Source organism: Amphiura filiformis, chromosome 20, assembly GCF_039555335.1.
Source record: "Amphiura filiformis chromosome 20, Afil_fr2py, whole genome shotgun sequence".
NCBI lineage: Eukaryota > Metazoa > Echinodermata > Ophiuroidea > Amphilepidida > Amphiuridae > Amphiura > Amphiura filiformis.
This window is the reverse complement of record NC_092647.1, coordinates 9,010,402-9,038,400: the sequence shown is the minus strand read 5'-3', so window position 1 is coordinate 9,038,400 and position 27,999 is coordinate 9,010,402. Positions and strand designations below refer to the sequence as shown.

The 27,999-nt window shown below is 38.1% G+C and overlaps 1 protein-coding gene across 1 annotated transcript; it reads left to right on the top strand.

The window, feature by feature from the left end:
* LOC140142668 (molybdenum cofactor sulfurase-like) lies at positions 1-27,998 on the top strand. The gene is given in 14 exon segments (XM_072164666.1): positions 1-177; positions 5,813-5,969; positions 6,943-7,746; positions 8,505-8,581; positions 9,062-9,261; positions 9,997-10,113; positions 12,820-13,335; positions 13,338-13,352; positions 15,141-15,303; positions 16,041-16,137; positions 19,615-19,733; positions 20,860-21,137; positions 25,746-25,850; positions 26,772-27,998. Coding segments are annotated over 14 exon segments (2,805 nt in total). The 5' UTR covers positions 1-116; the 3' UTR covers positions 26,868-27,998.
* The last annotated feature ends 1 nt before the right edge of the window (position 27,999 follows it).

Sequence of the window (27,999 nt, the reverse complement as noted above, 5' to 3'; positions counted from 1 at the left end):
AGCCATTCAGCCAGATCAAAGGCCAGATCCAATTAACCAAGGACAGGTGATCGTCATGTGATATAATTCTTTTCGGGTTAATACTTAAACATTTTTCTTAGATTCACTACACCACAATGCAGGGCTACAACCAATCCATAGAAGCATGTTTATCGACTGAATTTTCACATTTGAATGGTAAGCCCTTTTAATGTATGCCGAGAACATCAACCTGTACATAAACATTTTAAGCTTACACATCATTACAACTTTATACAAGTTATTCATGTAAGTATATTGTAAGGTACACCCATCGAATGTGTGTCATCAGCCCTCATCGTACACCCATCGTATGTGTGAGTTACGGCTTTTCACAATCCTTATGGTTTATGGTTTATGGTTTATATACCGGCTCCATACATTCGATGTATGTACCCTCATCGGCCAACCCGGTTTTATTCAGAGTTCATCGATCGACTGCTTGCTATTACCTCCCGTGGATGTCAGCATTATGTGCAGACACGTCGAGGGCGATGCTCCGTGCAGTATTACATGAACATTATGATCGGCGAGCGTAGTATATACGCATTGTAGGAGCTGGAATGAAATCGCAATTTTCTTCTTTATACCTCATTTGTTTGGCTCGAAATTAAAAGGGGATAATGTGATCAGTGAAAACAAACATTTAAATAGGAATCTATATTCTTTAAATGCAAATCACACATTATTGCTTACTGGAACTATTATAGCATTTATGCTGCATGTAAGGTGCATGTATATGCTTTCTTCTGGATCGCGGAGCCATTCATAATGTTAGAGTTTAGCCAAGAATTACTTAATTTAATACCTGACATGAACTATAAATGATAATGATACGCTTACATCATGTACCGGAACATGATATGTTTATTGATGTTCAGTATTTGCCTAGTACTTTGATCGAGAATTCTATGAACTATCCACGACCATTAAACTTGGAGAATAAACGATAGGAATTTTTATTTTGACTATCCTAGGTAGAGGATAGTCAAAATAAAAATTCATGGTGTTTATTCTCATTCTTAGTCAGTTAAATATTATTCTATTAACTGTAAACTACTTTTTAAAGCAAAAATTAAGTTTATAAAAACTCCCCTTTTTCTAAAATGAACAAAACTTGTTTACAACTTCACTTCTTTTGATGCTAGCGCATGCGAGTATTCTGCACTGCGTTTATGCACACAACGTGATACATAGGCGCACAATTAAAGCCGCACATCTATGAGCGTGTTATGCGTTATCACACTCATGATGATGTGGGATCGTCTACACTGATAGACGACACCCAAAATCATGCGATTGTCCAATTAGATTATGTGTCTACGTAATAGACCACTTCCACTGACTAAGAATATTCAGCAAGTTACTTGAGCGGTGTCCGTCTGCTCTGTCTGATTACCACGTACATTGACAGCCTCTTGTCACACTTTCACGATAGGCGATTAGGTACCAAACACTTCGAAGCGTGCCTCTTCACAGCTCATTCGTGCTGTACGGTCACATATTTCCAAAATTTATTTTGATGACTTTTAATAGGGATGACCATGAAAATTTGAAGTTTCTCCAGTATTGTAGAATCATACCTTGTATTAAATAGCTCATTGAATGGAGCATTTCAGTCTTTGAATGACCTCAATAAGATAAATGGTTCTGAAGTTATGGCAAATTTTATATGCATGTTTTGAATAGGCAGTTTGGACAGATTAATATGGACATCAAGGAAAAAAATGGCACAACATTCAGTATTTTCAAAAAACACCTTTTCAGTAACCCTTGAAAATGGATTACATGATTACATGTTTTTTTACTGAAATAACAAGTTGTCAAAATTTGGTGATACATTTTTTACACATGAGACTCATCCGTGCACTCAGTTTCTCATGGAGTGTTAGACATATGAACTATGTGACTGTTAATGACCGCTAGCTGAAGTGAAATCTACAGTATATCTGCATCAAAATTTGATTTTACTGCAAATTTTCTCTAAATTCCAAGTTATATTGGATGTTTTGTATATTTATAATAATAATATTGAACCAATTTCATGTGCAATATTAAGATATTACCATGTCCTTGCAGAGTACATTGTGCATGTAGGCCTACGGTACTGCATAATTCTTAATCCGATTAAAGAGGGTCTAAATTTCATCATGATATGCACCCCTAAATAGTAATGAAATTTTATGAAATTGAACATGGAATTAGATAAATATAAAAAATTATATAGTATAGTATACAAAAAGTTTACTCACCTAATATGTCTTGGAATTTGGAGGAAATTTATAGTAAAATCACTCTTTTATAATAACCTGTAGATTTCACTTTAGCAAGCTGTGGACGAAAAATTATGATTATGGGTAGTTGAAAGCACAAACTCGGCTTTACCAGAGGGGGACTTCCTGTCAGCTGATTGGCCAAGTTATAGATATATTGATTGATATTTAGGGGTGCATATTCAGTGGCGGATTTAAGCTGTCAGCAAGTCAGCAAGTGCTGACAAGGCCCCCCTGTTATTTTGGCTAAAGGCCCCCCCCTTCTTTTTTGTTGTTGCTTTAATTGTTTTCTGCAAGGTTCAAAGGTCCGGTGGGTAGAATAGTAAGAGATCAAAAGTCAAGGGTCGTAGCTGCCCAAATTTAATATTTGGGAATATGATTTCTATAGAATCAGGTTGGAGCATTACACATTCTCAAAATACAAATAGGTCATCTATAGTATGGGTCCAGGGCCCCAATGTTAGATATAAGCGTATCATCAAAGCTGGCTCTAAAACTACAAAGGACCCCGTATGTGGACCGTGATGCACTTAAGCCTGAAGGTCTGTCCCCTTAGATATGAATTTTGCCAATTTTGGCCCGGATACCCAAGATCAAGAGTTCCCGGGGGCCCAAATGTCAATACAAAGGGCCTGTCATTTCTCAATAACTATTCATGAGTTCCAAAGGTCAAATATTATAGGTACCATCATCATCATCATCATCAGTCGGCTACAAGCTTTCTCCAACTAATGCGATCTTGGGCAAGCGAAACAATTTTGTTTGGCTGCAGCATCCCTTCAGTATCTCCCAGGAGGTGCTGGACATACTGTAAGTACAGTCCTCTTCCCATGTGGTGGAATATAAAGCGCATATTCTTTCACAGGCTCGCCATCAAGACGCAGTATATGGCCGAGAAATTTGAGTTGATGAATCTTGACTCTGGCAACCATGGTGTTGGTCATGTTGTAGATGGTTTCATTTGGAATCCCATCCACACGCTTGATGTTTAACATGACTCTGTAGCAAGATGTTGCAAATACATTGATCTTGTTTTCCATGTCCTTGGTAATTACCCATGACTCGCACCCGTACAGAAAGACAGTAACACACGTTGTCTGAAACAGCTTGATTTTTGTTTCGATTGGCAGGGACGGGCTTCTCCAAAGGCGTTCCAGTTTCCAGAAAGCTGCCCAGGCTAGTGCTTTTCTTCTTTTAGGTCTCCAACACTAGAGCCCATCTTGGAACCCAAATACTTGAAGTCTGTGACATGGTTGATGGTACTACCATAGACTTCAAGTGCTGGTTGGGCGATGTTACAGTTTGCAGTCATATATTCTGTCTTAGGTGCGCTGATGACAAGGCTTAGATCTGCTGCTGCAGTTGCAGTCCTAGTAAGCTGTGACTGGGCCTGTGGCCTAAAATGTTTTTAAAAAGTAATTTAAAGCAATAACAGTTCATGGTTCAGCACTTGGGCAGTGTAGGCCTACCTTTACATGGGTATATGAGCCTCATAATGTCAAATATTATTGGGTACCGACCTGGGGTACAGAGCCCAAATGGGCCCAGACCTAGGGCCCCAAAAATGTGCCTCCCTCCCAATTGCCCTGTGCACCTTCCTTTTTAGACCTAAAACACCATGTTTTGGGCCAAAATAGGGTAAAATTGCATAATTTTGCCCGTGCGAAGCGCACACTGGCCCTATATAGTAGCAAAATACACCTTCATTTTTTTCCGTACTTCAACCGCAAATGTCATTGTCTAAATTGTTATGCTTCTGCCGCAATCTTATACGTAAATCAAATTAAACTAAGTCACTTGAGTGCATATGCCTTCCTTACAGTGAGTTTGGGGCCCTCCAAATTTGGTCGGGCCCAGGGCCCCCCAAAAGGCAAATCCGGCCCTAAGGTCCATAGGCGTAGATCCGGGGGTGTGGGGATGGTGATAAATCCCCCTTTTGCACCATATTTTAACAGTTTAGTTTCAAAATGGCACCATTTTTCGTGCGGTTCGCTCGCATTTGTGTCATAAACTTAATTTGTCGCCAAAAAGTCCTGGATTTAACTTTTTTTCCAACCCCATCCCCCCTAATGTCAAAATTCACGCGTACCAACGTATTGGCTTCGTATTCCATGAGATCAGATTATGACCATTAATCTGGGATTTTGCTTGCTTCTTGACTATCAAGCAAAAACAGAAAAGCAAATATTCCTTGTTCTTTAGTATCGTTTAAACACTCACAAATCTGATAAAGCCTCGAATTGGGTATAGAATAGTGTGAAATTGCACATTTTCGCAGCTCAGCGTGAAATTTACCGGAATAATATAGGCCTACATCAACTTTTACTTCAAATAATATGAAATGGAATGAATGTTTGCGCACTACGGCACGTATCTCTTAACATTGGGCCGAAATGATCACTATCAAATTTTGTTCTTACTCTCCTCCCGACAAAAATTCAGGTACGTTCCTGATTTCAACTCTTTACCATTGGGCCCCCAGGATATTTTGCTGACAGGGCCCTTTTCCTTAAAGCCGCCTGTGTGTATATTGGGACTTTTCAAAACATGTTTTTGCCTATATGACAAACAGCCTGATAATAATAATACTGGATTCACTGTGTATGCACTCAACCTGGATCCATTGGTCAGTCCAGTGAGATAGTCTCTGCATGGACAACCCCATTCATTTTGTGTGTGTACTCAGTGCTGCATGGTAAACACAAAAGATGTCCAAATGAGTGGGCTATTGTGCTGGTCATCCCTACTTTTAATGTATCTTCAGAGCATAGATATTAACCATGCTAACAATTCCCAGATGTTTGAGCAACTTTATCGGGCGCTTATATGCCCACCATAATTGGTGTTGTTTACTTTTGAATTTCCATTGCTTCGCATGGTGTCATGCCTCACTGATTCTGACATGATTAGAGATAGCTCCAAGCTCTATCCTTATATCCATAGTCGGTTATCAGTGGGCTGGATTGAGGATAGACTTCTTGATCAAGTTGTCTATAATAGAGTCTAAAGTAATTTTTTATTACTTATTTGATCTGTGCTGTGCACCGAGCGTACACAAGCATAAACACAGAAGTGATAAATAATCATGCTGATTGGATGATCATTGGTCTTGACAACAAAACTTTTGACCACGTTGTCGTCAGCGCGTATAAGGGGAGGAGATTGCACCACTTCCACGCAATTGCTGATCAGCGGCGCGTAGTAACCCGTACCAAGGAAATACTAAAAAATCTACCTTTAACTCAGTATCTTTATTGTCATTATGCCAGTTAGCCAGTAGCTCTGTCCCATCAATCATTCATCATATGGGACTAGCTCGAGATACTCTATGTTTCTGGTAGGGGTTCAATAACTCAAGTTTGCTAGGTTTGTACAATACAGTGGTGTGTGGGTATTATCTATGGAGTGATGGGGAAGGTGTTTTTGGTTTTAGCTCTGAGTATTTACCCAGAAATTGACTGAGACTGTGGGACGTACAATCTATGTTATGACTGACACAAATCTTGTTAAAATCATTTCAGGAATAACATATCTGGATCATACAGGCACTACACTGTATGCTGCAAGTCAGCTAACAAATTACCATGAAGACTTAATGCACAATGTTTACGGCAATCCACACAGTGGCAGTAGCAGCAGTCGGCTTAGTATGGACACTGTAGAGCAAGTCAGATATAGGTAGGTGCATGGGGTTGATAATATCAACGCAGTTGCATAATGAGTGCATAATCCTGGCTTTAATATGACAATTACCAATGGTGCACACAAGAGGCTTGGTGCACACACCCCTATATATGCACTCATACTCCTATATGTTCCTGCAAAGCTTAACCTATGATAAAACTTTCCCTAAATAGTACTTGTATAGGCCTACATCTCAAGAGGTGGACACTGCATCAAACATTTCACATCACCCAAATGGTACTATTTAATAGAGGTTAGTAATTGCGCATTGGTTATATGGAGGGCATTGTGTAAAATCTAAACATTTTGCCTTTGGAACCTTAACCGAGGAATATCCTGGCCCAAAGGGTGGCCAGTGCGTGTGTGTGCAGTTCGACATACAATGTGGCACGTACGGAGGTTACTAATATTTACGCTGGAACAATTACATATTTTGTTAATTGTTAATGGCCTCAATTTGCATTTTGCATTTTTACAAATAATAAAACATGATTGGATCACACACATCGCATATTCATGAGCTTATGAATGACCAGTGCTACTATGTCTATGGCTCATTATGTGATTGACAAAAGAAAGAAAGAAAGAAAGATGAAGAAGGATGCAGCAGAAAAGAATGAGGATGATACCGAAGATTCCCCATAGCGGTTATGCTTTTATTTGTGTAGAGTAACATCTGATTCATGTACTTGGTATCTGTACTACCATTGAATGTGAGAAACATATGTCTCAGGTGGCTTTTACAAACACCCCACCAAAGTGAGGAGGCTTAGGCCCCTGTGTAGTTCTACTGTTCTGTGTATGCTAACAAATTACTACAAGAAATATGTGGACATTTCATATCACATATATGACAAATTAATTGAAATGTCACAAAATAATATAATTCATGTATTTCAAAGAATATATATCAACAACAACATTAAAGTTTAACATGAGTTTCCACTATTTTTTTTTAACTTTTCAGAATTCTGCAACATTTCAACACAACACCAGATCTTCACAGCGTGATATTTACTTCTGGTTGTACTGGTGCTCTTAAGCTTCTGGCAAATACATTTGACTGGTCAGGATGTAATGTATCAGGCTCTACCCATAATGCATCAGACTCTACCCATAATGCATCAGACTCTACCCATAATGCATCAGACTCTACCCATAATGCAATGGAAACAACCCAAGATACATCAGCGTCTCCTGGCAATCCTGACCACCAATGTAGGAATGTTTCATCTGGATTATTTTGCTACCTAGAGGACAACCACACATCTGTTATTGGGATGCGAGAAAATGCCAAGGAAAAAGGAGCTCAAGTAGCTGCGATCTCAACAGAAAAGATAGATCAAATTTTACAAGATGGTGCTCCATCATCATATCATCTTCAGAACTCACAGACTGGAACCAGTAATTGTCTGTTTGCTTATCCTGGGCAGTCAAACTTCTCAGGGCGCAAGTATCCATTGAGTTGGTGTACAAAGGTCAAGCAAGGTCAACTCTCATATACCCTGAACTGTTCCAATAGTAACTGGTATGTTGTACTTGATGCTGCAGCATTGGCCTCCACATCACAGCTGGATTTAAGTAATTGCATGGCTGACTTTATCACTGTATCATTCTACAAGATGTTTGGATTCCCGACTGGGTTAGGTGCTTTGATTGTCAGGAAGGATGCTGAACAGGTTCTGAGGAAGGTCTATTTTGGTGGAGGAACCGTGTTGGCGTACTTAAGTGGAGAACAATTTCATGCTCCAAAGAAATCTCTAGCAGAATGGTAAGGAAGGATCATGGATGCATGGATAAACTAATAATACTCATATTTTGGAGTGTCATAAGAAAGAAAATGAAATGTTTTTACACAATGTTAACAAGGTAATGGTAGAGGATGGTTCACAAATATATTGGACAATATATCAAATAATTGATCCTCTGCACCATCTTACTATAAATAGCCAAAAGTTGTATGTTTGTATGTATGAAGATCGAAAGGCTCCATCAGTTTGGATCCAAATGTCGCCAATGATATTCATACGTGAGATTGAGGAATATATGGGGAATGCATTTCACTTTATTTGGTTGAAAATGGTCAAGAGTTGGCCTCAAAATCAGTAAGAAAGTGAGTTTTTCGGGCTAATATATAGCAGAAATTGTGCCATCATTAGCGCGTCGGCATACACACCGCACGCCACTTGACTTGCACACACGGGTGGGCATAGCCAACCTTGCGTACGGGGTTATGGTTGATGGTATACAGAATGGGATAATGGGATTAGGCCTACAAAGACTATAAATATTGTAATGGTACGGGAGGAAAGAAAGCCATTTAGGCCCTATATAGGCCTATAAAAGTCTCTGTCAACATGTAATATATATGTTCAGCGATTCTTCCCGTTTTTGTAATTGCTTTCTTTTACTCAACTAGCGGAGGTCCGTGTGGGCGCGAGCATTCCGCTAGTGAAAATGAATCAAACATGTTTTCTTCATTATTTTGATCTTTGAATTTTCATGTTTTTCAATTTCTCATTGATTCAGGTTTGAAGATGGAACAGTGCCATTTCTAGACATAGTAGCAGTGAGGCATGGCTTGGATGTATTGCAAAGATTAGCTGGTATGTCATCTGTACACTGATTGAGAGTGAATTCAGTGAGTCAGTAAGAGAGTGATATAGTGAATGGAAAATTGATGTGTGTTTTGATGAATAAACACTTGTTTTTTTTAAATTTCAATGAGAAGTAATTAGTTGAGTATGTTGATGGACTGAATAATTTGATGGTTTGCTTTCTATCAGTTTGTAATTAGTTTGCTATACTGGGTATTGCCAATACCTGCAGTTTCTGATGAGCTTCTATTTTTACCTCCCTACTTTGGTTCATTAATTAGTCCCATTGACAAGCTTGAGAAAGTGTGCCACCATCTTTTGTGGAGATAAAGCCTAGGCAAATATTGATTGAGTAGACATGAAACCACCATACAGTTGCAGAAATCACTACACTCTAATACAATTGTGATCAAGCAGGGCAAAATATTTGAATGTGATTAGAAAATGTAAAATATGAGAAGGCTTATATTACTGTATAATCTTCTGCAGGAAGTATGAGTTCAATTCAGCAACACACCTTCACCCTAGCTAAGTATGTTCATAACAACATGGCAGCATATCGTCATGGTAATGGAATGTCAGTTGCTAGACTGTACTGTCATAACAGGTTTGATGATAACAACATGCAAGGACCAATCATCAATTTTAATCTTCTCAGACCAAATGGAGAGTTTGTGGGCTATGCTGAGGTTAGTTTGTAGACATAACAAATGAAGTCTTAGACCACTATGCCACTGTCTCCCCGAAGTACCCACATACTACAATCTATTCAAAGACACGTATCAATACAAAGAATTCTTGTCTCATATTTGCAATCTTCTATTTAAAGCACAGATGGGTCTTGTGTTGTGCACATCAAAGAAAAGATATAGTTAACTTAACCATGTTGAAGGTCAAAAGAAATTTTAGAAATACCATGGAAACTAGAAAATAGATTGGCACCTAGCACCACTTTTTAGACAATTATCAAACTAAAATATCCTACACCATGTGCTTGTGATTAGGACCAAGTAAATTGTGCCCTCACAAGTATTATATTATAGTATCATACCTTGAACTTGCTTGCAAGATTTTTAACTTAGTAATTTGGGCATAGGCTTACATGAATTTTTGAAGATTCATTAATAATTAATTTAGCTGTCCTAAGAATGCCAAAAATGAATTGGTCAAATCTAAGTATGTTAACCACATGATATAGGCCTATATAATATAGCTTAACCATTGTCTATGTCTCTCACACACCCACATAACTTAATAAATTAGCCATAGAACTATGTGAATTTTTAACTTTTGAATATTCAATTAATTTTACTGTCCTAAGAATGCCAAAAAGACTTGGTCAAATCTGCTTCATATCATTGTAAAAAAATGCTGCATTATTCAGTGGTACATATTGCTGATGACTTCATTTCTCCTTGTGACAGGTGGATTCGCTGGCAGCGTTACATGACATTCATCTACGTACAGGTTGCTTCTGTAATACAGGGGCGTGTCAGATGTACCTGGATTTGTCATCACAACAGGTTAAGGACAACTATCAGGTAAATCATACACACATGCAAGCATGCAATGATTCAACACAGGTAAATCATACACACATGCAAGCATGCAATGATTCAACACAGGTAAATCATACACACATGCACGCATGCAATGATTCAACACAGGTAAATCATACACACATGCAAGCATGCAATGATTCAACACAGGTAAATCATACACACATGCAAGCATGCAATGATTCAACACAGGTAAATCATACACACATGCAAGCATGCAATGATTCAACACACACAGGTAAATCATACACACATGCAAGCATGCAATGATTCAACACAGGTAAATCATACACACATGCAAGCATGCAATGATTCAACACACACAGGTAAATCATACACACATGCAAGCATGCAATGATTCAACACATGTAAATCATACACACATGCAAGCATGCAATGATTCAACACATGTAAATCATACACACATGCAAGCATGCAATGATTCAACACATGTAAATCATACACACATGCAAGCATGCAATGATTCAACACAGGTAAATCATACACACATGCAAGCATGCAATGATTCAACACAGGTAACTTATACACACATGCAAGCATGCAATGATTCAACACAGGTAAACCATACACACATGTAAGCATGCAATGATTCAACACAGGTAAATCATACACACATGCAAGCATGCAATGATTCAACACAGGTAAATCATACACACATACAAGCATGCAATGATTCAACACACACAGGTAAATCATACACACATGCAAGCATGCAATGATTCAACACATGTAAATCATACACACATGTAAGCATGCAATGATTCAACACACACAGGTAAATCATACACACATGCAAGCATGCAATGATTCAACACAGGTAAATCATACACACATGTAAGCATGCAATGATTCAACACAGGTAACTTATACACACATGCAAGCATGCAATGATTCAACACAGGTAAATCATACACACATGCAAGCATGCAATGATTCAACACAGGTAAATCATACACACATGCAAGCATGCAATGATTCAACACAGGTAAATCATACACACATGCAAGCATGCAATGATTCAACACAGGTAACTTATACACACATGCAATCGTGCAATGATTCAACACAGGTAAATCATACACACATGCAATCGTGCAATGATTCAACACAGGTAAATCATACACACATGCAAGCATGCAATGATTCAACACAGGTAAATCATACACACATGCAAGCATGCAATGATTCAACACAGGTAAATCATACACACATGCAAGCATGCAATGATTCAACACAGGTAACTTATACACACATGCAAGCATGCAATGATTCAACACAGGTAACTTATACACACATGCAAGTATGCAATGATTCAACACACACAGGTGTATATAATGTAAACATACAATGATTAAACACACTTTCTTAGCTCTTACTGATTTGGAAAAGTTAATCTTCAAAATATTAGGCATTGTTTATTGTTCATAAGCTTTGGGTAGAAATGATGAAGAACCATACAGGAGAAGCCACAGCAGAAACATGTACCTACCCATACAGCCTATATGCATAGATCCCTCATGGAACCTGAAGAGCTGCACAAGGCAGCATACTTCATAACTTAACATAGCGTGCAGACCTTGTTTTCTCATTACATTATTTGTCGTCATATTAAACTGAAGCGAAGAAGTCAAAACCTTTTCCTGTCAGTCTCTTCTGCAGACAGTTTGATTACACTCACTCTGGTTTTGTGTGATTTGAGCAAAATCAAGCCAGCTGTGAAAGAGAATTTTCTTTGTAAGACCACATGGGATATGTAATAAGCGGCTGTGATTTGTAAACAATGAAATACCACAGTGATTTCAACATGAATTGCAAACTGCCAATACCATCAATCTCAATCACTGGCATTTTTCTTAAAACACAATATAAAAAGTCAGATTTGAATGCCCACATTTTTCATTATAATTCTTGTGTATCTTATTTTTCCATGATACACTACCTTTACAGTCATCATATGGTTTGTATGTAGTTCCCATGTTAAAATAAAATTGCTCTCATTTATTTGAACATTTGCCATAAAACCATCACAAAGCAACTAAATGATGAAGAAATCAACAAGAATATTACAGTCTATATAATATTTCAGAGCAGATAGAACATGGAGCAATAAAGTGGTAGGTAGGCCTACTGTTAAGGTCATTTGAACTGTATTGAGGTCTGTTGTGCAACTGAATGGTCATATGACTATGATATCAGGCCGGGAACTTTTATACCCAGTGCTTTTGGCAAAGCACGATGGAAGGAACATTTGTGACCCATCACATCGAAACAGACCACCTCGCGGCAGAAATGAAAATGGAGATTTAAACACTAGGAAAAACTGCTGCTTTTTAGCTTGAAAATGACACCTTACTTGTTGAAATCAGATACAGTAAAAATGTTTTATGAGGCAAAACAAGCTCAAAATTCTTTTTATTTTCTTTATATTTTTCCATCTTCTTTCATTGTTATCTGCCAATGAAGCTAGCCGCGAAGTGGTCTGTTTCGATATGAGGGTCTCATTTGTTCAGGAGCTGTAGATGCCAACAAACTAATAGTATTGCACCACTTATTGCTAAGGTTAATGGAATAAAAGAAACATGTGGGTGTTGCAGGCTATCACTTTTGTGGCTGTCAAAAATGTAATGACTTATTGTTGATGCATGCATTTCTTCTCTTCTATTGCAGGCTGGGCATGTTTGTGGTGATGATATGGACATCATAAATGGACAACCCACTGGCTCTATTAGCATCTCATTTGGTTACATGTCCACTAAACAAGACGCTGACCATTTCCTTCAGTTCATCCAGGACTGTTTTGTTAAACGGTCAAGCTTATCAGCATCTCCTATCACAAATGATGTAAATGTAAAAAACAAGGAGATGGAGAATGCTAACAAAGATGAAGCCATTGATAAAGGTGAAACTATGGTACATGAAACAGCTGCTGACAATGACAGGGCAAACATTTTGCTAGAAAATTCCCATCCTCCTCACAAAACTGAGATGCAAGGAAAAGATCAATCAGAGATGAATGTATTGGGCAAAGTTGTCAGCTCTGATTTAGAAGGCTCTGCATTTGCATCAAAGATTGATGTTGGTTGCCATGGGGATAGAGGAATTGCTAGAGGTGTTGAGGCTGCAAGGAATGCTGGGAACAAGATGGTGCTTACTAATATATATCTGTATCCAATCAAATCTCTTGATGCGGTGCTATGGAGGTAGGAACTCTACTCAAACTTATTGTTTTATGAGGTTTCAAACATATGTCTTACTCTGCAAACAAAACAAAATTATTACTAGCACATGAATTATAAAATTATTTTTACAAACAGTCTTCTTTGGCATTTGGTTACATACAATTTACAGGCTCAATAGCTTTGCATTAAAGGGGCACTTTGTGATCAACAGCCATTTATTTTTTGGATTAATAATATATTATCCTGTTTTGTCAAATGAAGCATTGCTAAATCCTAAACTTTAAATTAGTTCTTAATGGCAATGAAAGTCAAATTTTAACATTTGGTACATTTTAGAAATACTGGCCCAAAACATGTGTTTTTAAGGTGTTTTTTGTATGCTGTAACAATCAAGCTCAAAGACTTGCAGTGCACTAAGACTATTTTCAGGTTATGCATTCTAATTTTTGGACAACACATTTTCTAATGTCTTTATAATCAATTATTAAAATAACAATTATATTGAATTTATGAGCAAAATCATTGCCTATACTCAAAATTTTGTATGTTTATGTGTGCCGAGTCTTTGAATTTTGTAACAAAAATGTGTGTTTTTGACCCATTTTCTGTCAAATTGGCAAAACAGGATAATTTTAATTAATCAAAAAAAAAAAAAAAAATAGTGCTGCATTATTTTTTTTGAATTGGGAGTACACCATGTTTTTGTACATCACCTTTCTTGCAAATTCTGTCACTTGACTTTCAAGTAGACAATATCAAATATTGTTGACAGCCCAAACAACACTGGGCTATGCAATTATTTTGGACATTTTGGAAATAAGTTTTTTGTGGATATTTATTGAACCATATCATAACAAGAGGATGCTCAAATCAAGAAATACCACTTTAATGGAAATTTGTTTCAGAATGCATGTATATAGCAAGCCTTATCAAGAGAGGTTGGCTTGGGAGATATTTGTCATGGTTTACATATCATGATGCCAAATTTGATGCATTACTAGTAATATTTATAAGTGGATCAAATTTTGATGACTGCCCTACTCCCTATTCCAAAAAAATACAGCACTAATTTTTTGGGATTAAAAAAATATTATCAAGTTCTGCAAAATGAAACAGCTCAATCCTAATCCTTTAGTTAGTCCTAACTGGCAATAAAAGAAAAAATTCACTATTTTACTAATTTCTAGAAAAAAGAGCCAAAAACATGCATTTTCTGCATATTTTCTGACAATCAAGTCACTAAAAATCAAAGACTTGGAACAAGTCTAAGCATTCAAAATCTTGAGTATATGCTGAAATTTTGCTATAATTTTCACTTTTTTATGTTTCTTTAATTAAATTATCGGTTATCAGAATGGAACTTGTCTTTTCCAAAAATTAGACTGCATAAACTGAAATTAGTCTTGAAATTAGTCTTTGGGCTTGATTGTCACAGCATACGAAAAACACCCTAAAAACGCATGTTTTTGGCCCTTATTTCCAAAAATTGGAAATTTTATTGCCAGTACACTAAAGGATTAGGATTTAGCTATGTTTCATTTTGCAAAACAGGATATTTTTTAAATCCCAGATAATTAGTTCTGTATTTTTCTGGAATAGGGAGTACTTATAGTTACCCCACTGTACAGAACCTTGATATGATGCGAGGAAAGAAGACTAATTGATAACACAGAGGGAGGACAACATCATGTCAATCATTTCTAAATCAGTTATTTGGCTGTTAAAATGGAGTTTTATGAAATAAATTCTTTACAATTTTTAAAGACTCCTTATTTGTACAATTTAATTTGTGTTTTGTTTGCTGTACAGGTTTGTGAGTGGGAGCTGGGACCTAGAGGACTACTCTATGACAGACATTGGATGATAGTAAACAGTAGTGGTGTGTGTCTGAGTCAGAAAAGAGAGAGCAAAATGTGTCTTATTAAGCCTGATATAGACTTGAATACTGGAATGATGACATTAACATACCCAGGTAAGGAGCTATAGTTTGTTCGGCTTATAATAGGTGAAAAAAGTAGACTCATAACATTGTGTATTGATATAGAATGGCATACACGCAGTTGGGCACAGCACTTAGGCCAGTTGCCCGTTGCATAATTTGTGACTGGCTCACACTTATGTGAATTTACACGAGCGTAAGTTGGGACTTTATTGATGCGCACAGTAACAAAAACCGAATAATATTTGCCTATTATATAAGCCAATCAAACTTTATAATAACACTTCTTATATAAGTATGATAACAGACTACATTGTGTAGACATTTTTATTCTCCACCAAATAAAGATTGGAATACTAGAGATTTTTTACGGATCATATATTTTCAAACAAACTATTGGCTAAAAGCAACAAGTTATTTCCCATTGATGAAGACAGCAGTATAGCCAGGAATGAACTTGAATGTACATGATCCCCGATCTGTTATCTACCTGACGTACTAGAGTCTTATTGAGCAGACTTTAATGCTAGAAACCAGTCAGTCAGACAAGCTACAAGCCAATGGCTGAAAGGCTGGTTTTATCCCGATGTATAGGACATAAAGAGAACCAAGATATATGTGAACAAAATAAAAATGATCATGAATATTTGCCCACATCCTCCAATCCAATCCCATTACCTCACCATTTATTGAGGTCTGTACTAGACATACTCTAACTTTATATTCAATACAAGACTTTCTAAATTTGACTTATGTCACTTTCTTATTAGGATTAAAGACCTTGGAAGTACCTTTGAAAACCAGCCAAGTTGCAGGAGGCCAGGTTACTGTGTCTAAGCTATGTCACAGCAAAGTATGTGGGGATAGGTAAGTGTATCACCTCAAACAACAAATTGACAAATGACAGTTTGTCTTGATCTCTCTCTGCATTTCATCCTTAGTTGAGCTTGCACTTGCACATTATTATTTTGCATTCCATGCCGGGGAGAGGGGGACACTGGTTATTGACCAGGGGGGATCATGAATGACCAAAGATTCACATAAAAAGGGTCTTTTTCATGATCAGGCATGGTATGGTCGTGTGTCTCGAGCTCGCCACCAAAAAAAGTTGGCGATGTTACATTTTTGCCAAAGTCTCATTTTATTGCTAAATAAAATGCACTTTCAACCCTGTAAAAAGAAATACTTGAACTTTTTTAATACTGACACTGTGCTTCATAGAATTCAGAATGGGCGGGGTGGCGGTGGTGGGGGATGTGGTGGTGGGGGATGTGGTACACACAAACTCTATGGGATTGGTATTTTTAGTGCGTAATCTGCTTCTGTAAAGGCTGTAATTGGATTTGGACTCTATTTAGCATCTAAAAGACTAATGGCCTTACAGCTAAACAATTCTACTAATTGTTTTTAATCATTTATGATTGGTTTAGTCTAGAAAATACAAACTTTTCCATACAAACTACTCGTTGTCATATTAAACACTGTAGTAAGTAATGCAGATGTCTTCAAAATCTAAAAGTTACTGTAAAATTTTAATTACTTATCCTATCATAGTCAAAGTTTAGATTTTCTGAAGGGAAATTTGACGAGGAATCTAAATATGGACATATTTTTTCTGTATGGGTTAGGGGGAAAATGTTTAGGTTCAAAATATGTTGAATTGTAAAAAAATCTAACATACTTTGGGACACCCTATATTCCGCGATTACCAAACAGCTGTGAGTTTGGTTTCTTCCAAAGACAGTTGGCTCTCCATATCCTCTAACCAAATGAATGTTGTTTACTTCCAGTTTATTACTGTAAGTTGGTAATAAGCAATGCATTGAGTGACCCATTTTTATCAAAATCTTTTTATTCCACCCTGTATAACTTGCAGGTCACCCTGTATAATGAGTTGAAATGTATATATTTGAATTGCTTATGCCTTCAGCTTTCCAAAAATGTATACTTTTGCTAGTTTAGGGTTGATGATTGTGGAGATAATCTAAATAGAAACACGGTTGATGTAAAAAATCATAATATTTGTCATGTAACGCTAAGGGTGGCGAGTTCAAGACACACGGCCGTATGTACGTATCTTGAATAGGTTATCTAAAACAAGTGAATTTAATAAATTGCACTTGTGTATCACATTTCTGTAGGGGTGCATTATCAGACCTTGCAAATACTTGTTTACAGTGCTTTTTGAGATTTTGTGGTCATACTTGATGCCCCCTTAACCAGTTGCACCTTGAGGATTTCATGGCAACCATAATGATGTGTAAAAGAGAGTGGGATCTGATGCAAATGCCTTAGCCTTTATTGTATTGACTGGTGCAATGCATGTAAACTGTGGGAAGTCAAAGATGCATTGGTGTATACACCACCAAATAACCAACCATTCCAGTTACTTTGCCAATTTTGAACTGTTTCCCTTGTTTTTAAATTCGCAATGCTAAGTTTCCTTACATTGACCTTTATAAAGTATGCACAAAAAGTAATGCAGCTGTTATAAATAAGCCTATAGCTGCTGCATAGAAAGGATGATATATTTATGTGCATTTTGATACCCACTTGTCAAATGTCATTCAATAGTAAGGGGGCTGGCATTTTCTTCGGAAGGGGGTCACAAATATGTCGGTGACCGAGTCAATTTTTTATGACTCCCCCTATCGCGGGCAAAATTTTTTACGACCCCCCTATCGCGGGTCGAAAAATGTTTATGACCCCCCTTACAACTACACAGACTCAAGAAAAATTATTCATTGCGGAACTAAATGGCTGAGCGTCAAAACTTAAAAGTGAAGAAAGTGTGTGGAGCGCGTTAAAATCTTTATTGTAAGAGTAAAGAAGGCGCGCGGAGCGTGTAAATATTTTGCATCGATTGTACGCACATTTCGACTGCGAAGTTAAGGAATGCGCGCGCAGCGCGCGAAAATTTTAATTCTATAACCCCCTATTTTGGGTGTTAAAAAATTATAACCCCCTATTTTTGGTCTGAAAATTCTATGACCCCCCAGTATTTTTGTGACCCCCTTCCAAGAAGAAAATGCCAGCCCCTAACAATACAGTAGTAATTTAAAGAAAAATACCCATTCCTGTTCTTATTTTCTTTACATATAATATTTTCATTTTGTAGATCTGAAGGACCATAATTCAAATCATGGATGGTCAGTAGGTTCTGACTTTCATTGTAGATAGAAGTTTGAATTTGTCAGTGTGTTGTCATAGTATAAGGGCGCGTTCTCACTATGCCTGTTTGATACCAGGACGTGGACTCGATCCTACATCGAGTCCACTTCCAAGCATAGTGAGAATGCGAAATAAGTGGTCTCGACCCTACATCCAGGATGTAGCATCGAGACCACCTCATTGAGGTAGTCTTGTACCTAGGACGTGGTATCAAACAGCATAGTGAGAACGCGTTTACAAGTGGACTCGATCCACTTATACCGGAAATGCTCTATGCACGACCTTGATGGCCGGCGTTGTACAATATACAGTCTACATTTGATAATTTTCCATTAAACATATGCATTTTCAACTTTAAAAATTCATAGCTGGTATTATAGAACAAGTTTCTACAGGCTTTATTTCATGTAGTAATTTACAAAATTTATTTCTTATGTGGAAAAAGCTCGGGGAAAGTGGCTATGTACACGGAAGTTCGTTTGAGATGCTTGCCGTAGTATGATGAGCAGCATGCTTCTCGTGCAGTGTGAAAACAACGGCATCGCGGCAAGATACAGATTTTATCCAGTTTCAGAATTAAACAAAACGACTTTGAACTTCAAAAGGATATTATTCAGGTGTAATATATTCGTTTTTGAGGTGTACATTTTGCTAAATTACCAATCAAAAATAGTATTTTTGATGGTGATTTAGAGGTTGTGTTGCGTGTAAATCGGTGTGCTTGACCAAAATCAGAAATAACAACCCGATGTATTTCTCTCATTTTACACGTATAGGCCTAATATAAAATAATAGTTTTTAGAGCGTTTTATTTCAGATCTTTCCAAATTATACATATCACAAAATAACATATCCATAGATTGCAGAAATATATCAGGGGGCCTGGAATAAAAAAATGATCTTTCTAAATTGATAGTCTAGTAAAGTTTGATTTGTGATGTGAGTTCGGCTCAAAACATACATTGCAACAGAATTTGTGACGTCATGCATTGATATTATAACATCCGGGTAAGTGGAGTCGATCCTACATCAGCATTTTGGTGTTAGTGAGAACGCGAAATCAATGTGGACTGAGTCCACTTGTATGTGGACTCGGACCTAGGTACGAGACCCCATGTCTGTAATGAGAACACGACCTTAGTCTCATCTTTAAAATAATCTTTGTTTTGACAGAGTGGAGATGTTGGATTGTGGGGATACAGTGGCAGAGTGGTTGTCGTCTGCTCTAGGTAAATCCTGTCGTCTGCTACAACAAAATGACAACTTCAAAAGAGACTGTAAATTTAAAGAAGGTAAGATTTTGTAGTGAATATCAGCTTTATATGTACATCATGTGCATATCTATATGCTCAGAATCAAGTTTACTCTATGTACCTTGCACTATACCAAAGTGGCGCCATCATGACCCCCCTTTTCAAGCTTTTTTTTTTTTTTCATTCTGGAGACCCCCATCAATTTCTTTTTCAATGCCAGAGAACCCTATTTGAAAGTTCCATTCAGAATTTCCTCCAAATACACTTGAGTCTTGAGTTGATTCACTCCTTCAGTAAGCTAGGCTTGTCCTAGGAGGATTGTGCTGTGCATACGTGTCAGAAGGTGCTCATAAATTTACAACGTGCAAGTAAAAACCGAAGACCGGCAGGTTACAAGGATTGGTGGGTTGGTGTAGAAAGTGGCCTCACTTTAGTTATGTGTCATTTTACAGTATTTATAATTTATAAAGTAAGACAATAATTTATTTATTTTCTATAAGTGCATGTCAAAATAATTTATTTATTTTCTATAAGTGCATGTTAATTGGCTTCAAATTTGAGTTCCAAGCACTTATTGCTGATTTTTAGTTTTTTTAGTTCTGGAGACCCCATTTTATGTCCCCAAACTCCAGCCCGGTGGCCATAGTTTTGAAATATGGGTGACACTTACCTGCCAAGAAAATATTTGAGTACCCCCCAGGATTTTGTAGAGGTCTGAACCATGGACCTAAGTTTGTGTCCCGTCAAGACCAACTGAGGTAAACAACAAACAAACAAGCAGTAGGCAAGTTGGCCCTTTTGAATAAAATTTCAAGCATGTGCATATCAACCAACACGTGGAAGAGTAGACAGACTACACATGCATCCCCTGATTTCTCAACACTTTTCTGCCTTTGTGTGATATCAGCTTAACCAAGAGAATGAACCATACAGCCGGTTTTCCTAGCACATGATTCTCTGTTTGTTTTTCAGGAGGCCATCACTTTTAAAGGTTTTGTATTGAGAAATTTTTTCACTCCAAAATTGGGTCTTTGGAATTAAAATTTGGCGTGTGAGGTGATTTTATTAAAAGAATTGGGGAGCTGAAATAAAACCAAAAGATTTGCTATACGTTTTATATAATTTGTTTTTTTAAAGTAACCCTTTATTTTCTTTCTTTATACAGTGTTAGCCTCTGATCAGAAGGCACAGCTCTCCTTAGCTCAGGAATCGCCATACCTGTTGTTAAATCGAAGCAGTTGTAAGGTCCTTCTGGAAAACATCCATGAAAAATATAGCCATATGTCAGAAAAACGCAGCATTGTATTGTCTACAGGTCAAGAAAAATATGTTGAGATAGAGAACCTTTTGGGACGTTTCCGTGGCAACTTTGTGATTGACAATGTGAGCAGTTTTCAAGAAGACAAATGGAAGAAAATGCAAATTGGTCAACAAGTATTCATGGTAGGTGTCCCTTTGTCAGATTGGCCAACAAGTATTCATGGTGGGTGTCCCTTTGTCAGATTGGCCAACAAGTATTCATGGTGGGTGTCCCTTTGTCAGATTGGCCAACAAGTATTCATGGTGGGTGTCCCTTTGTCAGATTAGCCAACAAGTATGCATGGTAGGTGTCCCTTTGTCAGATTGGCCAACAAGTATTCATGGTAGGTGTCCCTTTGTCAGATTAGCCAACAAGTATGCATGGTAGGTGTCCCTTTGTCAGATTGGCCAACAAGTATTCATGGTGGGTGTCCCTTTGTCAGATTAGCCAACACATATTCATGGTAGGTGTCCCTTTGTCAGATTGGCCAACAAGTATTCATGGTAGGTGTCCCTTTGTCAGATTGGCCAACAAGTATTGAAGGAAGGTGTCCCTTTGTCAGATTAGCCAACAAGTATTCATGGTGGGTGTCCCTTTGTCAGATTGGCCAACACGTATTCATGGTAGGTGTCCCTTTGTTAGATTGGCCAACACGTATTCATGGTAGGTGTCCCTTTGTTAGATTGGCCAACACGTATTCATGGTAGGTGTCCCTCTGTCAGATTGGCCAACAAGTATTCATGGTGGGTGTCCCTTTGTCAGATTGGCCAACACGTATTCATGGTAGGTGTCCCTTTGTTAGATTGGCCAACACGTATTCATGGTGGGTGTCCCTTTGTCAGATTGGCCAACAAGTATTTATGGTAGGTGTCCCTTTGTCAGATTGGCCAACACGTATTCATGGTAGGTGTCCCTTTGTCAGATTAGCCAACATGTATTCATGGTGGGTGTCCCTTTGTCAGATTGGCCAACAAGTATTCATGGTAGGTGTCCCTTTGTCAGATTGGCCAACAAATATTCATGGTAGGTGTCCCTTTGTCAGATTAGCCAACATGTATTCATGGTAGGTGTCCCTTTGTCAGATTAGCCAACAAGTATTCATGGTAGGTGTGTCCCTTTGTCAGATTGGCCAACAAGTATTCATGGTGGGTGTCTTTTTGTCAGATTGGCCAACAAGTATTCATGGTGGGTGTCCCTTTGTCAGATTGGCCAACACATATTCATGGTAGGTGTCCCTTTGTCAGATTAGCCAATATGTATTCATGGTAGGTGTCCCTTTGTCAGATTGGCCAACAAGTATTCATGGTGGGTGTCCCTTTGTCAGATTGGCCAACAAGTATTCATGGTAGGTGTCCCTTTGTCAGATTAGCCAACAAGTATTCATGGTAGGTGTCCCTTTGTCAGATTGGCCAACAAGTATTCATGGTGGGTGTCCCTTTGTCAGATTGGCCAACAAGTATTCATGGTAGGTGTCCCTTTGTCAGATTGGCCAACACATATTCATGGTAGGTGTCCCTTTGTCGGATTAGCCAACATGTATTCATGGTGGGTGTCCCTTTGTCAGATTGGCCAACACGTATTCATGGTAGGTGTCCCTTTGTTAGATTGGCCAACACGTATTCATGGTGGGTGTCCCTTTGTCAGATTGGCCAACAAGTATTCATGGTAGGTGTCCCTTTGTCAGATTAGCCAACACGTATTCATGGTAGGTGTCCCTTTGTCAGATTAGCCAACAAGTATTCATGGTAGGTGTCCCTTTGTCAGATTGGCCAACACGTATTCATGGTAGGTGTCCCTTTGTCAGATTAGCCAACATATATTCATGGTAGGTGTCCCTTTGTCAGATTGGCCAACACATATTCATGGTAGGTGTCCCTTTGTCAGATTAGCCAACATGTATTCATGGTAGGTGTCCCTTTGTCAGATTAGCCAACAAGTATTCAAGGTATGTGTCCCTTTGTCAGATTAGCCAACAAGTATTCAAGGTAGGTGGCCCTTTGTCAAATTGGCCAACAAGTATTCAAGGTAGGTGGCCCTTTGTCAGATTGGCCAACAAATATTCATGGTGGGTGTCCCTTTGGCAGATTGGCCAACAAGTATTCATGTTGGATATCCCTTTGTCAGATTGGCCAACAAGTATTCAAGGTAGGTGTCCCTTTGTCAAATTGGCCAACAAGTATTCAAGGTAGGTGGCCCTTTGTCAGATTGGCCAACAAATATTCATGGTGGGTGTCCCTTTGGCAGATTGGCCAACAAGTATTCAGAGTAGGTGTCCCTTTGTCAGATTGGCCCACTTCTCTCTTTTCTCTTTTTCCTAGCTATTTTCTTCCATTTCTTGCTTTGTTTATCAAAGCTATCTAGGCCAGCATGCATATATTAGCCTACACTGGCTATCCAGGCTTGTGCATTTGTATGAGCTTGGAACGGTCCATGGTTTTCCATGGATTAGCATGTGTTCCTCACGGACCCACCTGGGTAAACAAACAAACAAACAAACATGTATTCAAGGTAGGTGTCCCTTTGTCAGATTGGCCAACATGTATTCAAGGTAGGTGTCCCTCTGTCAGATTGGTCAACATGTATTCAAGGTAGGTGTCCCTTTGTCAGATTGGCCAACAAGTATTCTTGGCAGGTGTCCCTTTGTCAGATTGGCCAATAAGTATTCATGGTAGGTGTCCCTTTGTCAGATTGGCCAACAAGTATTCATGGTGGGTGTCCCTTTGTCAGTTTGGCCAACAAGTATTCATGGTGGGTGTCCCTTTGTCAGTTTGGCCAACAAGTATTCATGGTAGGTGTCCCTTTGTCAGATTGGCCAACATGTATTGAAGGAAGGTGTCCCTTTGTCAGATTGGCCAACATGTATTCATGGTAGGTGTCCCTTTGTCAGATTGGCCAATAAGTATTCATGGTAGGTGTCCCTTTGTCAGATTGGTGTATTCCCTTTGTCAGATTGGCCAATAAGTATTCATGGTAGGTGTCCCTTTGTCAGATTGGCCAATAAGTATTCATGGTAGGTGTCCCTTTGTCAGATTAGCCAACATGTATTCATGGTAGGTGTCCCTTTGTAAGATTTGCCAACATGTATTCAAGGTAGGTGGTCCTTTGTCAGATTGGCCAACAAGTATTCAAGGTAGGTGTCCCTTTGTCAGATTGGCCAACAAGTATTCAAGGTAGGTGTCCCTTTGTCAGATTGGCCAACATGTATTCAAGGTAGGTGGTCCTTTGTTATATTGGCCAACAAGTATTCATGGTGGGTGTCCCTTTGTCAGATTTGCCAACAAGTATTCAAGGTAGGTGTCCCTTTGTCAGATTAGCCAACACGTATTCAAGGTAGGTGTCCCTTTGTCAGATTGGCCAACATGTATTCAAGGTAGGTGGTCCTTTGTTATATTGGCCAACGAGTATTCATGGTGGGTGTCCCTTTGTCAGATTTGCCAACAAGTATTCAAGGTAGGTGTCCCTTTGTCAGATTAGCCAACACGTATTCAAGGTAGGTGTCCCTTTGTCAGATTTGCCAACATGTATTCAAGGTAGGTGGTCCTTTGTCATATTGGCCAACAAGTATTCATGGTGGATATCCCTTTGTCAGATTGGCCAACAAGTATTCCAAGGTAGGTGTCCCTTTGTCAGATTGGCCTACAAGTATTCAAGGTAGGTGTCCCTTTGTCAGATTGGCCAACAAATATTCATGGTGGGTGTCCCTTTGTCAGATTGGCCAACAAATATTCATGGTGGGTGTCCCTTTGTCAGATTGGCCAACAAGTATTCAGAGTAGGTGTCCCTTTGTCAGATTGGCCAACATGTATTCAAGGTAGGTGTCCCTTTGTCAGATTAGCCAACAAGTATTCATGGTGGGTGTCCCTTTGTCAGATTGGCCAACAAGTATTCAAGGTAGGTGTCCCTTTGTCAGATTGGCCAACAAGTATTCAAGGTAGGTGTCCCTTTGTCAGATTAGCCAACAAGTATTCATGGTAGGTGTCCCTTTGTCAGATTGGCCAAGAAGTATTCATGGTAGGTGTCCCTTTGTCAGATTAGCCAACAAGTATTCAAGGTAGGTGTCCCTTTGTCAGATTTGCCAACATGTATTCATGGTAGGTGTCCCTTTGTCAGATTGGCCAACAAGTATTCATGGTGGGTGTCCCTTTGTCAGATTAGCCAACACGTATTCATGGTAGGTGTCCCTTTGTCAGATTGGCCAACAAGTATTCATGGTGGGTGTCCCTTTGTCAGATTAGCCAACACGTATTCATGGTAGGGCCTTTATGAAGTTGATATGAACAGGTGTTCATCTTTGTCAATGTGTAGTAGAAATCATTAATCCACTCTACCACCTTTAACCTAATAGCAGATAAATTTCAAAGTTGTCAGACTGATTGAGTTGATAAGTTCTGGTACTGAATGTTTGTGACGTTTTATATGTTAATTGCATGGCCAACATTCCATTCATCCACTCAATGACCAAGTCAGATTTAAGTGAAACTTTGTGGCTATAGGGTGATAGAGCATGATAGTTTCTGGTGCTGAGTACTTTTGGAACGTCTCATAATGAATGATCAAAATCCATTTATCTACACAAATTTGAGTGTGAATACATGTTTGGTTTTGTTATTTGATGTTTGGTTTGCTTTTGTGTAATATACACACAAATGGCCTAATGCCTATGCCAGATTTCAAATAGATGTGAATACACCATCACTTTGTTAAACACATATTGTGTAGTTACTTATATTTTCTCCTTGCACTCCTTGTAGGTTGGAGGTTTATGCACCAGATGCCAGATGATTTGTATAAATCAAGATACAGCAGAAAGGAGCAAAGAACCACTGATGACACTGACAACATTCAGAGGAAAGAGGGTAAGTTAATAGGCATGGCATGTTCCAGATGCCTTCCTCGATGTAGTAAAATAAAATCTAATTTTGTGATTTTCTCAAAAATTGTTGATTATTACAGGAATCTGTTATGCTGGATGGATTCCTTGCATCATATCCTTTAAAAAAAATGTGTACTTTTACTTTTAATATTAATTACGTTTAGAGATACAATAAAACACAATATCTAAATTACTGCCTCGAGGAGGGTATATATATAATGTGCATACCCCCCACACATACCATTACGTGTGTTCGCCTCCAAACATATGGACAAAGTTTAGGACTATGCAAACATGGACGTGTGCATGTCCTCGTTTGTCTGTAAACACATGAGCACACACCCCTATACATGTCTTACAGACCTTTCCATATGTGAGCCTTTCTAAGGGCTTTGAGACTGGGACATGGTTCTTCAGACAAGTACTGTTGTGGCAAAGAAGTCTATGAGTGTTGGGCTTACAAGTGTATCAGAAAGGTATACCTGAAGTGTCTGATTGCATGTCAGAGTAAACAGCCAATGAAGCACGTAAAAACACACGGCAAGTCACATTAACCCTACCCACAGGGAGGTGAGCTGTTTGTAAGCTGTGAATCACAAAATGGTCTATCATAGCTAGGGTGTGTCTCTTCTCAGAGTAATGTCATCATGATGTTCAATTTTCCAGTGGCAGATTTGAATCAATGCATTTATGGGAGTATGTCGCCAGAGTATAGACAAATCGCTCTTCTACCCGTGCTTATACACCCCATGGGATTAGGTTAGCATGCATGATTTGAATCTGCCACTGTGAAATCCAACATGGCGTTACTCTCAACTTGAGACGAGACAGACTATAGCTCAGATTGATAACCCTGTGGATCAATCCAAGGATATTAATACATATATGTTTCCTTTGTTCTCAGGTGCCATTTGGAATACATTTATTGAGGGACCCAAGCTTGTCGACATCTGCTATGATTTGCATCAATGATGTAGTAACTGTGATGGACATATCTTAAAAAAGTAAAGGGAAATTCAAAATTTGGGCTTCCTTAGGGTGGATAGCATTAAAAACTCTATTAATGTGCCAAATTTCATGTCTCTAGCATGTCTGGAAGTATCTGAATATTGGGGGCAAAGTTTTTCAAAGTGCAAAAATGCTACATGTATTTTGAGATACAGCCTTTCAAAAGTAAAGAAATACATAGGAAATACAAAAGAAATTGCGAGTGAAAATATTCAGAACTTTTTTCCTAAGAGGAAAAGAAAATTGCGGGTGAATCCCCCCGTAACATGGGTCTACTTTTTCGGCGTGGTGGTAAAGTCCTAAAGATTCCCACAGATTACGAGCTGATCAAACTATATTGTACATTCTTTGATTCTTACACAAGTGAGGCTGTTGAATATAGAAACCCATTGTAGACATATAACCTCAAGCAGTCAATGGTTCATAAACTATGATCAAATTCACCTATTTATATCATTTGTGTCTTAAATTTTTATATGTGACACGCTCTAGCCCATGGGGGCCAAAGGCCGCATATTAATTATTATCGTAACTCAATTTTCAAAAATGCCTCCTTTGGCTCCCGTGGGGCAGATTGTGTCACATATTTTAAGATAAGTGGAATTTTTCAAACATTTCCAAATATTTTGATATAATATTATATTTGATATTAATATTTTGATATTAATATTATATGGTGCATATGCTGTTACTTGTAACACAAGTAATATAATATTATATATTATATATTTTATTTTGTATGTAAATGAATGATGGCACATATCAATGTTTTATAAAATATTTTAATTACATAAAATAACTACACAGTGCTATTTTTATATATTATTATCTTAAATATGTTGTCTGTGGCTGTGTGTGTCTCTGTGTAATAATATGGTGCATATATATGCTGTTACTTGTAACACATAATAATGTTGACAATTCTTGCAGCATCATTGATTGCTTATAATGCAAATAATTTTAGTGCATACAATGTATGTTATACACATTTATAGAGGTACATATAATTATAATGAACACATCTAAATCAAGAAAGTCCTTTAGCACTTGTAGCAAACAAATTGATACAAATATGTCAAGAATTCTGGAAGACGGATACCACGCTTATGCTAAATAAAATGATT